Consider the following 12,889-nt stretch of genomic DNA (forward strand, 5'->3'; position numbering starts at 1 on the left):
GGGCTGCGGCCGTGGCGCCCCTGAGGTGAGTGAAGGCCCGCAGCGTTCCACTGAGGGTCTCACCCGCCCCCGGGGCCCCGGAGTTGTTCGTGGGATCCGCAGGAGTCTCTGTTTTTCGGGTACTGAAAATGGTGCCCCGCCCTGCTACCCGAGTGAGCTGGTGTGAGGGGTGGTGGAGTCGCTGGGTCCTTGGAGGACCTCGACTGTAGCCCTTGTGAAGAGGCAAAATACTTCAGCTGTGGAGAAAGCCAGGGATGAAGAAACAAGTCATAAATGGCAGGAGTCGTATTTTACTTCAGCCTTAAGCATTAGCTCCTGATAGTCCTCAAGATAGCTTTGTTAACCGTGGAGGGAGTAAAACAACACCTGAGATACTTCCCACCCCCTAATAAGTGAACAGCTGTGTGAGAAAGTAAGTGGTAGCTGCTGGGGCATACAAATCAACCATTATAAATGTAACTAAAAGTAAGATGTTGTAACAGGAAGCAGGGGCTTGATTATTTCAAATAAGATCTATCAATCAAAGATCAAATCCAAAGATCACATTAGGGTTGGATTAGAAAGTATGAAGAAGTATGAAGTATGAAAGTATGAAGTAGAAGAGCGGGATGACCCAGCATAGGAAAGGCATACAGGAGGTAGGTGAACCCCACAAGTCAAAAGTGTCCTATGTCAGGGAAGTGACCCAAAATCCAGGACAGCAATTGCAGCTGACCTTCTGTAGCTGAGTAGCTGTTTTGCGTCTTGAAAGACTAGAGAGAGAAAAACCTAAGTAAAATACTCTCTTATCTGTTTGATCAAAACCAGGAAAGTGGCCTCATTCATAATGAATAACTCAATTAATTTTAACTGTTTTTTCCCCAGAGAAGGCTTATGTAGCTGCCTACAGACCCTAAGTAATACTTACTCTTTAAATAAGAGGTTTTTCTAAGTTTAACTTGCATAATCACTCAGTTTCAGTTCCAGAAACCTTCGTAGGGTTATTTTTGCCTGTCTTTCCTTCCAGGTTTTTACATGATCTTCTAAAGCATTTGCTAACCCCCTACAGAAACCATGGTTTTACTAATTAAAATTCAGAAACTTCATTGTTTACTGTTGTACTGTGGCAGGTCATGCTGATGCCTAAGTGCATTTCTCTCACCGGTTTCATTTCAACAGAACGTTTCTGGTATCTTGGTATGTGAAGCCAGTGCTGATCTATAATCAGCAGTTAGAGGTGATAAAAACCCTGGACAAAGCTGCTCTTGCTCTGCCAGAGATAGCAAAACTAAGGCAGGAATTGCTCCTGGCACTATGATCTAGGCATACATTACTGCAACAGCACGAGTGTAGGACTAAATAGCAAAGTATTTTTACAGTCATTTACTCACTGGCAGAGAGGCGGCAAATCTGGAAGATGCTGCAGTACAGATCTGAGCTGGGAAGCACAGTGTAAAGATGTACAATTAGTAAGTTGTACTGAAGTCCAGTCTGGAAACGAAATGGGGAGTTTTCAGCATTTAAGTTTCACCTTACTCAGCTTCATTTCCTTTGCCCTAAGGAACTTTTCTTCCTCATTCATTATTACTGAGTTACTATCACCTTAGTTAAAATTAACTCAAACTAATGGATTGCACTAAGCTGTATGGACTATTAAAGCGCTACGTAAAGCTTTAAGTGGTACGTTCCTTTATGCAAGGATCATTTTTTTCCTTCAGGAAAAGATCTATAAAAACTGTGTTAGTCTGACAAGGAACTCCAACACCAAATACCTACCAGCCGCCTTTTATAGGGAAATATTTTAAATTTAAACAAAATTTAAATCTAAAATAACAGAAAACACTGATTTTGTGGATTGCATTAAAAACTCAAAGCTTTGTCATTTGCCTGCTGCGCTACAGGAGTGAATATGTCTTGCTTGTTTTAGAAATGAGCTGTTTGCTTACTAATACCACTGCACAAAAATTGACAAGACAAAGTTAAGTTCAAGTAATATATTAATTTATATTGCATTCCAAATACTATTTTTAAATCAATGTGATATTGTTTACACAGAGTTGCCAGTGATCTTTCAGTGATTATCAAGCTCAGATTCATTGACCATTTATACTGATTGCTGATATTGACCACTAGCTCAAAGCAAGCACAAAAGATGTTCTGAAATTTGTGATAGAAGGTGAAGTCTCCTTGCATGTGCTAACACATTAATCTCATCCTGAGAATATTTTTACCACCTAGGTTCTGCAAGACTTCAGCATGGGAAGTTCTTAGTATCAGTCCCAGAGGTCACTGCTCATTTGACAGCTCCCATTTTATCATTGCTGCTGAAGATTAGAAGGTAAGAAAGGTCTAGTTCCTACCTGGGCTTTAGTCATGGATTAGGTAGCACGGTATGAATTGTTTTGGTGGATGACTCAAGGTTAAGACTGAGATGTGGATCACTCATGAGGCTTGGGCTGGATGGGGAAGGCAGAACAGATTATCTGCCTGAACTGTGAAATTTTCAGCTTTGCTGTCTTACATTCTGTGGTATCCTCTAAATCACTCTGGAGCTAGACTAACATGGAGCAAGTCCCCCTGAGACTTGCATAGCTGTGTTTCGAAGTGTGCTTGCGTGTCTAAGAGGTTTACTTGCTGACTCTGTTAACTTGAAAGGAAGCATCTGCTTGAGGAGGTTACTATCACTACAGAAACCTCATCTTGCTAATCAAAATCCTGGAAGAAACTTCATTGTTTAATGTAATGTTGTCACAGTAACTGTGATTCTGAGTGCATTTATTTCCTAAAAATTAACACAGCATTTCTGGTAATGGGACTATATGGGATTAATGGTGACCTATAATGAGCAGTTACTGGTAGTAAGTCTGGAAAGTGTGGCCAAAAAAAGGGAAACTAATGCATGGATTGCTTCTGGCACTATGATGTAGGGATATACTGCAGCTGCAAGAGCTTAACACTAAAAAGCAGAGCAATCTCTAGAATTACTTACCCAAAGGCAGGCAGGAAGGTCCTACTCTGCTTCACAGATTGTATACTGCTTTATAAAACAGCTGTTTGTAAGGCTGTGTGTGTTAACAAAACCTGCTTAAAAGACTCAAAATCTGCACATCAGTTGTTTGTATTGTGTATCAAGTTGTGTCCAAATTTAACAAAGATTTTAAAAACTACACAAACAAGCTCACTAGCAAAATGGTCCGCTTTTTTTTGGCCTTCTAATAGAACCTGATCTTCCACATTCATTTAAACCTGAACAATTAGGAAAGAATTACTAGTTGGAGTATTCTAGGTTGACAGTTGCCATAATTTCACGATGACATGAAGGTTTTTGTATTTGTAAATTGAAGTTTCTAGTCATCATATTTGAGAAGCTTTAGACTATGACCTGAGTATAATGGATGTAGTAGCATCTGTTTGAATTTGCAAACACCCTGCCCCACTCAAGTCTCTGAAGGTTGACTATTCTGCTGATTGCAAAGGGATGTTAATTCCTAACTCAATTTCACCATGGTATCTCCATCACTTCACATGGGTGCTGCACAAGAAGATGCTGCAGTTGGTGGCAAGGTTTCTTGTAGCTTCCAGTGTGCCTTCCTTGTTGCTGGCAGGAGACGGGCTGCCCGCAAGGAGGTAAACCTGCTGCTGCTGGCCCTGCCTCATTGAAAGAGAAGTACCTAGTGCCACAGCCACCACCAGAGGGTGAAAGTTACCAGGAAGCTCTTTCTGCATTGCAAATGTGGAAGCATCTAGACACAGCATGTTTGTTACTTGCTTGTAATTTTCAAGACAAAGCATTGGCCCATGGTACCATTCATAAATGGTGCTTGAGTCCTGCAGACTTAAGTAGCTACAGCAGGACTTTGAGAGCTTTCAGAAGAAACATATTTATCGAGTCAGCTTGCCAGTTTGTCTTTCCACTTTTTAAGGGCGTGTTCTTTTCACAACCTGTATCTCCCTTCCAATCTATTTTAATTCTTCAGGAGGATACTCCCTACCTTTTATAGAGGGCAAACAGCTGAAAATTCCTTTTCTCTCAATATGAGTATGTATATATCTGAAACATTTAAATGTCATAAAACAAATGAGATTTTCAACCTTCAAATATTAAAATTCATCACTGTGAAATTACTTGAGTTTTAAGTAATTAAAAAAAAGACCAAAACAATGAGGGCTAGCAGTAAGGGATTAATGATCCATGATCATTAGCATAAGCAGAAGTGGAAATTGTGAAATGTATATAAATCAGTGATCTATGTTTGACTATCTTCTCTATGGTTGGACCTAAATTATCTATTAGAGTATGCTGTTGGTCCATTTCAGAGCCTGCAGAGGTGGTTTATTTGCACAAAAAAGAAAATATGAGGATTGGAAGAAAAAAATGCGTGTAATTTCTGTATGTCTGACCCTACGTAGCACTGACGCTTGCAGCTGAAAAAGGCAACTGGAAAGTGGTCCTAGGTCCAGTAGTGCAGATGCAGCATTATGTCTTCAGTGTGCAAGAACATTAGATGAGTATTATAATACGAAATGTATAGATACAAATGAAAAACAAGAAGTACAACTTTTACAAAATATTATTCTGAATCAATGTATATACATTATACACATTATACATGGATTTTGTATGTCACATATGTCTCCAAGTTTACTCATAACAGTTCAAGCAATGGCTTTCTGTGTTGTGTTTTCAATTGTGAGTCATTCTTGCATCTGTATTATATTATTATTCTGGATTAAAGAAGAAATTAGGTACGGGATCTTGTTTAACAAAACTATACTAAATACAGTGCCTGTCCAATTTAGATTTTTCCGAAAGGCTGGGGCAGAGAGGGATTACTTAGAAATTTACCAGACCAAGGCTGAAGATTTGCCAAGTAAAATAGCTGTATAACAAAGGCTGAAGTGTATCATGAGAATACTCTTGAAATTTATAATAGTTACATGATGTGCTTCTGGTTTTTTTTAAGGAGAAACAATTATACAAATTGAACAATTCGTTCTTTTTAGTCCCATGGTGCTTGCATTGGAAATAAGGACAGGTGTTGGAGTGGAAAATATTTTGTATTTGACTTTGTTTTTAAACAAAAATTCCTTTTCAAAATTAAGATTATACAACTTCTATAATTTTGAAAAGTAGAGATGGAGTTGAAGACAGTTTGGTCCCTGAGTAAATATCTGGAAAATTACTAAAATCTATACAATTGTTCCCAAGGCCACCTTTTCCCATCGCTATCAACAGACACGTTTAATTATGAGCTGTAGCCACAAGCCACCACCAGTAAAGGATAATCCTTAAATTGGCTCATCACCATTCCAGTTCAGGCCAGGGCTTTAATTAAAGGGTTCCTCCTGTCATATACCATTGAAATGAACGTAACCCCCCTGCCTTTCTTTTGTTTATGGACCTGCTTATGCTCTACGTCTTGCGCATCAGAAACTTTTCAATCAGTGTAGAAACCCTGTAACAAAGACACATTATCAGGATGCTTAATCATTTCATAATAAAGTGGGACATTTAGTTGGCCTGTTGTTTGCAAGAAGTGGCTGACTCCCCATTTCCTTCAGTTTCTGTCCACTTTGAGGTGTCAGTAATGCTGGAGCAGAGAGGTGATGAGCAGCTCCTTTCAGCTGATGAAAGTTGTTAATATAGCTGGCAATCAGTAGAGTGATCTCAAGAATCTATAACAGGAACATACAAAAGCCTTTGAAAAATACAGTGATGTGTTTTGACTGCTGAAAAAAATAACTTTTTAGCAAGTGACAATCACCATCAACTGGAAAAGTACTTTATCAAACAAATTAACGATGGGGAGAGAGGAGGCGCCTACTAGAGCTTTTTCCTATTGCTCCTTGCAAATAACGCAATGTTATTCCCATCACTATGCTAGATATTTTATCTTCCACAGTCTTAAATGATTCAAACAGATGGCTTCTTTCACTCTGAGAGAGATTTTGAAGTCTGAAAGATGATGCTCTTAGAAAAAAACTTCCATGATGTGTTCCCTCAGTTTTGCTAGAAAATATTTAGTGCCCAGAGAACTAAAGACACAGGGTAGATAAAAGGAATACAGACTTCTGGGAGCTTTCTAGCATATTTCCTCTCTGCAATCCACACAACCTTGCCTATAAGGGCGCAATCTGAGGGAAACTTAAACGGATGTATTTTACTATGCTTATTTGTATGAAGAATCACGTTTTGACCCAAATTTATATGTGGTATTTTGTATTATGTTTCATAAATTGTTCTAACAGCAAAAGACTTCGAAATCTTTGCTTTTTTAAAAAATATAGTCAATCTCACCAGTAAAGGAGAGAATCTAGATTTAAAAAGCATGAACAGTTTCTTTACCAAAGGTAAAAATATCTAGGATTTTTAAGAAGTGACTGATCTTTCAGATCTTGTGTTCTACAATTCCACTGTAGAACACAAATGTACATTCTTCAAAATTATTTCTGGTGCTGATCAAGCAAACAGATTAGTTTTTAGGTATTATATATAATTGCTGTCCTTAATAGCCGCCTTTGTCCTTCTGTGAAAGATTTGGAATGTTATAGACAGGGACATGAAAAGAACACATTAGCATTGCACTGTTAGCACTTATATTACTAATTGTTTCGCTCTCTAAAACCATCTGGCAAAAGTCAAATATCTGAGAATGCTAGGAATAAAGAAGGTGTTTCATCTTTCACATCTGTTAAGGACTACCCACTAGAAAGAGTAGAAAAGTAGCAGATGGTGGGAAACTGCTTCAGGTAATATACCAACCTTTGGTTTTGTCATGGCAAAAAGGTGTTTTTCAGTTGATTTGTCCTTTGTCTGAGCATTGTTAACAACCAACATAAAATCATCTTGATAGCCTCCAAAAGTCATCAGACTCTTATACGTATATGTAACTGTTAATCGCTTAAAAAAGAAAACCCAAGAAACAAAATGCAAAGCTGTAAGCAGGACAATGCAGGAAGAACAGATTATGACAAATACTTCTTTTAAAAGCATAATTACACATGTATTTTTCAAAGTGTTGTTGTTAGCCTCTTATGAATCTTGAAATTAATTGTAAATTTTGGGACAGCTTCATTCAGACCTTCACTATGAGGAATTTCCATTGCAGATGATAACTCTTGTAAGTTTGACCTCTGTTTCTATTCCAGATTAATTAGATGAAAGACAGGATAAGCAGGTTTCAACTCAAGTGTGTAATGCAATTTACCCAAGTCTTGACTGACTTTGAGAGAACTTAATCTTAGGAATTCCATTTGAAATTGGAGCAGCGTCTAAATAAATTAAATGGCAGCGTATGAGATGTCTAAAGGAATTTAACTTCAGGACTTCTTCATGTGCAGTGATATAGTTTGCATACACACAAATGAAATTAAGTTCCTGTCTCTTTTTCTCACATCTCTGATGAAACATAAATGCTCTTCAAGGCTCCTCTGGTTTCCATGCCTTGGCTTTTATTGTTCAACGTGCAACACCACACTAGTGGCCTTTGAGTCTATGATTAGCATTTAATTTATCATTACAACTCATATTAATTTGCTGCAGATGTTCACATTTAAAATTCATCATAAGACAATATTTGTACAATAACTGACTTAATGCCCTTCAGTTACTAAACCTCTTTTTGCCCTTATTTCGACATAGTGTTTTCTCTACCCCTTGCAACATTCATTTGTGATAGCCCTGATCCTTCTAACAGAAAATCAGAATATTGCCTGGAAACTGAGCGTTTCTTGAATGGCAAGTAAGGCCTGCTGATACTGTAAACTGGCAGTGCTCTGCAGAAATGCCATAGCTAGCTCTATGAGTAGATGGTGTTTATAGACCTTTCTGCAGTCTGATGCAAGCTCATTTTGCTTGTTCTCTAAACAGAGCTGCTGTTTGTTCTCCTCATGTTCTTTGCTTTACTATTTCTTTAACTGCAAAGAAATGTAATGAAAAGGCCCATATCAGTACAATTATAAAGTTGAGATTTTAATTTTCTGATATGCAATATTAGCACTTGCTAATAGCGCCATGCCATTCTGTTTCTTTGCAGGATATAAATTAAAGCAGGGATCTTCTCAGGCATTGCTTTTTTACACTGATTACCATGAGTCGTTTTCTGTGAAAACTTTTATTGCAAATCAAAGAAAAATCAGAGCCTAAAATGACATAATTAAATAACACTGGGTTATATTACCTACTATTAAACAAAAATAATACAATGAAAATAACAATCTTTTAAAGTAACTGCTCTTTGCAGAGTGTATGTATTATGAATAATAATGGAAAATGAAGTCTCCAGGAAAAGAAAATTAATGTTCTTGTAAGAACTGTAACTATGGATCTCCTGACATCTGAATGATTAAAACATTAACATTTCATTAAAAGATATAAAAACTGTATCTGATAAACAAAAATAAATTCTGTGCAAAGAATTCATTACTTATTTCTATTATTAGTGCTACTGTAATGATGATAACATTAAAGCGTTTTGAAAGGAATGAATTTTTGCTTTAATAGAAAGACTAGATAACTTAGTGTAGAAGGCTAATGCCATCTTTTATGTAGTATGGTAGTGAATCTCTCCATATACTCAGTATTAAAATCTACTTTGACCAAAATGAAAAGAAGAAATTTCACTTACCATAGAGCTGTAATCTAGGATGCTTATGCCATCTTCATGTACAGCAAACCATATGAAGGACTTCTCAACTGAGGATGTTGCTAGAGGCTACAAAGAAAAATGTTCTTTAATTTCTACTTCAAAATGAGACAATATGTAAATAAGTATTAACTCTCAGCTATTATAGGGCTCTCTCCATCCATAGATCTTACTGAGATTTACACTGGGAGGGAACTGATGTAAAGGAATTGAAGTAGCTGCCCAAAGCCATGCAGGCAGCCAGTGGCAGGACTATGAACTCAACCTAATACTCCTGAAGCCTCCTGTGGTGCTTAGTCCAATAAAATATAAAGTCTCATTCATTAAAAAAAAAAAAAAGTCAGCTGTTGTTAAGTTTGTTCACTAGGACATATGTCTACATATGCAAAGAACAGAGTGCTGATAAGCATTTTTTTATATATATATACTGGGATTAGCTAATAAAACATATGGGGTGAGGTGACAGTTCTGTTCAACAGAGCTGTTATTTGAATCAAGACAATTAAAATACTACTGGTTTAAGAGAAACTGAGAGAGGCCAGCACAGAAGGGAGTGCTTTAAATACTCTTAACAACAGTTAGTGGTTCTGCCAGGTTCAGCTTCCATAGCCAGTTAATGATGCCTTGTCAATATTCTACTCGCTATCATGTAAAAAGTATGAAACAAAACGGCTATCTCAAACTAAGGTATAAGAAAAAGAGATTCAATCAGCAAATGTATGCTCATTTTCAACAGAAAGTATTACTATGTGCAACTATTAAAAACAACCCACCACTCAAACTCAGTGAAGTTTCTTACTTTTGCTGCAAATAATTTAGCACCAAAGAAAGACCATTTTCTGGCTACACTGAGATAAATGCGCACACAGTCTGCAGCACTGTGCCCCCGGAGAGCCATCCATCTTGTAGACAATCGCTGACAAAGCTGTCTGTTGAAATGAAATATGTAATTTTGTTATTGAAAGGAACTGAAATCCTTACCCATAGTGAGTTTAATGAGCAAAAAAGAATCCATTTGTTAAAATGATAATTTATTACAACAACTATCACTTACATAGTATTAAATAAATCCAAACATAATTTAATATTTTTATGCACATGAAAATTATTAAGTATCTTCTAATTTCTGCAACATTATGATTAAATATTGGTGTAGCAGTTGCACCATAAAGGGAAAAAGTCTAGGACAGCTTTTAATGTGTCTCTACAGATAATCAATCTACCTTTATCAGTACTCAACAGCTATGCCAGTTGTCATTTCAAAAATCTATCCAGCTTAGCACATATCTTTACCTGTGGCTAGTAGCAATGTGGAATATACGGCTTAACACTACTCTTTTTTAGGGTATCTGGGCACTGCTACCAAAAAGGGTGCTTCTGATGCCTGATGCATTCACGCTGGTTCTTTTCTTTTGTGGCCCCATGGTGAGCTGTTTCAATGAAATGATCCTATGGAAAACTAATCCTCAAAAAAACCAACCCCGCTTCAGAATACTTTTCTAGCACACTGGCCTGCAGCAATGACTTACCCGGCAGCCACAAGATTTATTAGATGCAGCCCAAGAAAAGGGAGAGGGAATGTGTAGTAAAGGGAGACCTTTCACTTGCAGCTTACTCTTTCTGGAAGTTTATGAAGTCAAACTGCACCCTTAGCAAAAGAATACAAGTAACAGGGCAGGTATAGAGTGATTCTTTCCCGGCCACAGACTTCCAGCTCTGGGAATTGGTAGCTTAGGGACTGCTTGAACAGTTCAACAGATGTTTGACTTACCTTCCATGGGTTAGTCTAACCTAGAACCTCTTATACTTTGTTCTTTGAAATTAATTGCATAACTTTCTATTTGTTGTGTGTATACTTTTGAATGTCCCTATTATCGTCTGAGTATGTGATGTTACTTTATGTATATGATAATGGGTTTAAACTTTCTCAACGCTGTAGTAAGGAATGAGGGAAACATTTCTATGATGTTTACTGGACTTCAAAACTGCTGTATCATTGGCTTCGGATAATTTATTACATTGTTCTGCTCTTCTTCGTGTTAGCAGGTGTTGATTGAAATGACTTGCAGGTTATTAATTTTAAATTAACTGATACCCTACTAGCATGTCCGCTCAGTTAATGTATTGCCAATCTGACTGGCTGCCACAGATTGCACGTTTGAACAGCAAACACTCAGATCAGATCCTCATGTCCTTTACTTTCAGTAGTTCTTTAGTCTGTACACAGACTTAATTTAGATTTGCTGAATAAGAAAAATAAGAATTTCAAAATCGCTGGGTTTTGTAACACTGTCTAGTAACTTGGACAGCTTTTACTGGAATGTGTGCTTAGTGATGGTCCTCTGTTTAGATTAGAAATATACAGAGGAAATGGGTTCTTCAATTTAGTAAGAAAAAGAGTTTCAAACACGGGTTTAGGCAAATACAGCGTAACAGTAAGTTGTACCCAATGACAATTTCAAATGTCCTCATTTCATTCCTATATTTTTAGAGAATATGAATCGCAAAATACGTGTCACCTTAACTGTTCCTCTGAACAACCATGCCTGTATCTCTTAGGGTAGAATCTGTCCAAAACTTGTTTTAATGTTTGATTGGACTTGGACTGGGAAGTGACTTGCCCTGCTGGAGTTGAGAAAGGCCGTTCAAAATCTCCAATCTCTACCTAAGGGAAAGACCATGAAGAAGAAAATTTTTTGTTACTCCAGAGTTATTTTCTAGCTGGGTATTATAAGCTATCTTTTCCTCTGTCTTACCAAGTATAAAATGAAAAACAGTTTGTCAATTAATTTATATGTTTCACTGATATAAAAGTCCTGCAAGTAATTTTGTTTTTCTGATTTTGTATTTACCATGGAGAAAAGATAAATATGAAGTATAAAGTGTACAAATATAATACTTCCTAGTTCTGCTAGATCTCCACCTGACACAAACCGGTTTAGATTTATTGAGTAACACCATCAAATAACTTTCTCAATAACCTTCCCTTGAGCCTTTAATTTTTTAAAAATAAACTAGATCTTATTAAGACCATGTCTAGTAAAAGAGTCTTAGGCTTTCATTAAAACAGCTGTTACTTTGGTGTATTAACTTGCAGAAATCATGTAAGGAATAGTGAATGAAGAAATCGTACATGATCACATATTTAATCAGCGGGCCTGACTGTGTAGGAGGTGAAGCACATTTTATCTGTACTGATGCCAATAGCAGCATATGCTGTAAAGCATTTCCACTGAAGTACAGAGTTAGCCTTACACTAAGATTTCAGCCCAGTCTATTTCCTGCACTGTCATGTGTAAAATGTGGAGGTCACTTGACTGTCAAGCAATCCTGGACCAGTTTCTTTATTCAAGTTTTTAATCTGTAAAACTGCTGTGTGAGTCATTAATGCACAAGGATTACCTGAGCTAAAAGAGCTGTCAATTCCATCGCTAGTTCTTTGTTTACGGGGAAAAGTCCATTGACTATTTGATCATTTGTCTGATATACTAGCAGCAGCTTCTCTCTGTCCGTCTCCCCATGGACTTGAACTGAAAAATAAAGCCTACAGAAGAGACAGAAAGTTATTAAATAAAGAAGATAGGGAAATGCATTAGCCTTGAGGATTAGCAGTATCTGTTCTGAATGCGACATGTTTATGTCAGCGTCAAAACACATTAGCAGAGCAACACTTAGACTTGAACCAGTGGGCAAATATTTAATTTCAGTCTTCTGAGCTCAGTGTTGCCTTTATTTTTTTGGCAGCCCTGCTCACCTCTTAAGAACTAGAAAAAATTAACTATGTTTCTTTTAAAAAAAATTCCGCAGTTACACCCATTTACTATTTCCGTTGCAAGCTTTGAGTCAGCCAATATTTCTCATATGAAGAAACTCTGCAGAAATTAAAAACAAATCTTGGGACAAGGCAGATGTTATACTTGCTAAACAAACCTATTTTTGTAAGTAAGGCGGACAGTCCTTGTGCCTTCACATTTCCCAGGGTGTTGTTCTTTGGAGGCTTGCTCCCATTTTGAAATAATGTCACAGATCTAGAAGGAAAGCAGTAAAAATGGACTTTGCCATGTATTCCTCTTTGAAAACACCTTTGAATAGAAATTGTCAACTTATTTTAATATCTTGTACCTATTACATATCAGAAACATACATAGCTTGGATTTTTAAACTTACTGAAAGATAACTTTACTTACATTTCTTAGTTGGAGCATTTAATAATTAACTTTCTTGTTTATTTATCCTGCACACACACACCACGTTTGGAAAAAAGC

The 12,889-nt window shown here is 37.0% G+C and overlaps 1 protein-coding gene across 1 annotated transcript in view; it reads right to left on the reverse strand.

Moving 5' to 3' along the window:
* Positions 1 to 5,341: 5,341 nt before the first annotated feature.
* The window catches only part of PLEKHH2 (pleckstrin homology domain containing, family H (with MyTH4 domain) member 2), a 51,803-nt gene continuing 44,255 nt past the window's right edge, over positions 5,342 to 12,889 (reverse strand). Inside the window, exons 23-29 of the mRNA XM_009707075.1 lie at positions 12,555 to 12,652; positions 12,027 to 12,168; positions 11,144 to 11,289; positions 9,424 to 9,553; positions 8,607 to 8,693; positions 6,743 to 6,880; positions 5,342 to 5,655 (exon numbers count right to left, since the gene is read on the reverse strand). Coding sequence (XP_009705377.1) covers positions 5,473 to 5,655; positions 6,743 to 6,880; positions 8,607 to 8,693; positions 9,424 to 9,553; positions 11,144 to 11,289; positions 12,027 to 12,168; positions 12,555 to 12,652 — 924 coding nt within the window. The 3' untranslated portion in view covers positions 5,342 to 5,472. The remainder of the gene's footprint in view (positions 5,656 to 6,742; positions 6,881 to 8,606; positions 8,694 to 9,423; positions 9,554 to 11,143; positions 11,290 to 12,026; positions 12,169 to 12,554; positions 12,653 to 12,889) is intronic.

The sequence above is a fragment of the Cariama cristata genome, unplaced genomic scaffold (genome assembly GCF_000690535.1).
Source record: "Cariama cristata isolate BGI_N322 unplaced genomic scaffold, ASM69053v1 scaffold14709, whole genome shotgun sequence".
Classification (NCBI taxonomy): Eukaryota; Metazoa; Chordata; class Aves; order Cariamiformes; family Cariamidae; genus Cariama; species Cariama cristata.